At 53.1% G+C, this 2,362-nt stretch overlaps 1 protein-coding gene across 1 annotated transcript in view; it reads right to left on the bottom strand.

The window, feature by feature from the left end:
* Positions 1-1,302: 1,302 nt before the first annotated feature.
* Positions 1,303-2,362, bottom strand: part of SIDT1 (SID1 transmembrane family, member 1) — a gene marked incomplete at its 5' end in the record, with an annotated part of 27,640 nt that continues 26,580 nt past the window's right edge. Inside the window, 2 exons of the mRNA XM_010139753.1 lie at positions 1,303-1,365; positions 2,120-2,233. Coding sequence (XP_010138055.1) covers positions 1,303-1,365; positions 2,120-2,233 — 177 coding nt within the window. The remainder of the gene's footprint in view (positions 1,366-2,119; positions 2,234-2,362) is intronic.

The following is a 2,362-nucleotide window of genomic DNA, read 5'->3' as shown; positions in this document are numbered from 1 at the left end:
GCAGGGAATCGGAAACACTTATTTTATTGACCATCTTGACAAACTCCAACTTAAAACCCAAACAAACCAGCTAGTGTAAAACCTTTCTAGGAGACGCAGCCTTCTGGGAGTAGAAAATTACCACAGTCTTCTGCTTTTGTAAGCAGAAGTGGAATGGAGCCTTTGCATCACCGGTACATGCACATACACTAAAGGAAAAATGCTCAGACAATGACAAGAATAAGGTCAGCGGCCTCAAAGAATACTTTTTAATTCAAAACTGGCAAAACAGGTCACATTTTAGATGCAAGGCCTGAAATAATTCGCACCTTATTCTTGTTTTTTAAATAATTAAGAATTCAGGGGGAATGTAGAAGTCATTTAAAAACTTATTTCAGACACCGAGAAGTTGGAGAGAAGTTTGGTCCAGATCTTTAGCTAAGGAACTCAATGCCAACTGCCCCAAAACCTCCTCCACACGCCCAGCCCATAAGGAAACCTGCTTTGCCAAGTTTGCCCAAAGCAAGCTGGTGGGGGGAGAAAGTCTAAGGCTGCTGGACAGCCTCCTCATCCCACCTTGCACCTTTAGCAAGGCCACAAAGCTGAGCCGAGCAGCTGCCGAGGAGCTGCCCAGCACGCGAGGCTGCAGCTTTACCACACTGCCTCTCTTGGGGCGGCTTGAGGACAGCACGTCTGCTGTGAAGGAGACCATCGCACTGACAAGCACCTGCATAGGAAGCCACCAGAAAGAACTGAGGCTATTCAATATAAGCAAGGGAGGCCGCGAGATCCAAGAGGGGAGGGTTTGCCCCTGGCAGATCACTAGTGGGCAGCTCTAGTCTATCATCTCCCTCCAACAAACACTGCAGTCCCATGGACTTGTTTCTCTTGTTACTGCGGCTCCCCACCAGCTACAGGAGGAGCCTCTCCAACAGAAAAAGAAGAGAGTCCTCACTGCCACCTCAGTTTGGAGTACTTTGCTCACTCAATGGCTGCAGGACAGGAACCAAACACTTTCCCTGTGCTGCCAAAGGGACTCTGAGGGCAGCAGCCTGCAGGGAACAGGTGCTGGCTGTGCACTGGCCTCAGCCACTGGGTCATGTCTGCCCCAGAGAATGTGGTGGGAAAGGAGAAAATGTTGTCTTCCCTCTCGGTCCCATCTCAGTTACTGCAGCATCCCTTCATGCTTGCTGTGGGATCTGGCTCCCCTGTTCCCACAGGGTTGTCAGCCACGGAAGCAGGCTCGTTCCCCACAGATGCCAGCAGCCCAGTGCCTTTGGCTGAGTGGTTTGGGACACCCCTGTGCCCCCGTCCCCTGGGAACTCAGAACACTGGGATCTTGTCCCTGCGCACCGTGTCCAGGTCATCATCCAGGGTTAGCAGGACCTGAGGAGGAAAGCATGAGGCAGCTTCAGGTCTGCTGGCCAGCCCAAGGCTGGGGAGAATAATGAGCTCCCAATGGCATCTCATCACAGTGGGGTTCCACCTAGGCCGTGCCTCCAGCACTAGCCTCTGAAGAGCCATCCAGGAGGCAGCAGGGTGGGAATTGCTTGACCACAGGTCAGGCATTGCATGCAACCAGGCAGCTCCTCCGCAAATAGTTTGCGCCTTGCAAGGTTAAGATCTCCCTCTCCACTGCCCCAAAATACCATGCTGTGACGTCATTGCAGGGGACACCTCCACTTTTGCCACCACACAGACCATCAGGCCTGAAAAGAGGTACCAAATAGAGGAGCATAGGAGTCAACTATGGAAGTGACAGAGAGCCCAGGAGTGAGCAGCCTCCACACAAGTGACCCTGATGCCTGGGTCAAAGAAAGTAGGGTGTCTTTCTGGGACGTTCTCACAAACCCTGCACTCTAGCAGCCCCTCTGCTTCTCCATACAACAGCTGTGTGACCCACAACTCCAGAGGGAATTTGAGACCAGGAGGCACAGGAAACAAGCCAAAGACAAAAGCCAGATCCCTGGTCCCTCTGACAAGGAGCACCCTCTGGGAAGGATGTCTTGAGGCAGAGTCAAGCAGAGGAGATGGGGTGCTTCTGCAGGGTCCTGGGGCAGCCATAGCATCATGCAAACAGAGAGGAATAAGAGGAGAGGGTGTGGCCATACAGCAGGGTGGGAAGCTCAGCAGGACTTACCAGAAAGGAGAAGAACAAGGCAGCCGCAGAGAGGAAGTGCCAAACATCGTGGTCATCAAAGAAGCCCAGCAGGACACACGGCCGGTTCTTTTCCCGGGACTCTGCTGGAGTCTCCTAGGAGAGTGGGCAGGGAATCAGGACCTGATATCCACTCACACAGGGCCCTTGCTGGCCACGTTGGACCCTCTGGAGATCACCTGGCCTTAACCCTCCATGCAGGAGCCAGGAAATAGCGCTGTGCTG

The sequence above is a fragment of the Buceros rhinoceros genome, unplaced genomic scaffold (assembly GCF_000710305.1).
Source record: "Buceros rhinoceros silvestris isolate BGI_N320 unplaced genomic scaffold, ASM71030v1 scaffold13577, whole genome shotgun sequence".
NCBI classification, from domain to species: domain Eukaryota; kingdom Metazoa; phylum Chordata; class Aves; order Bucerotiformes; family Bucerotidae; genus Buceros; species Buceros rhinoceros.
This window is presented reverse-complemented; position numbering and strand designations above follow the sequence as displayed.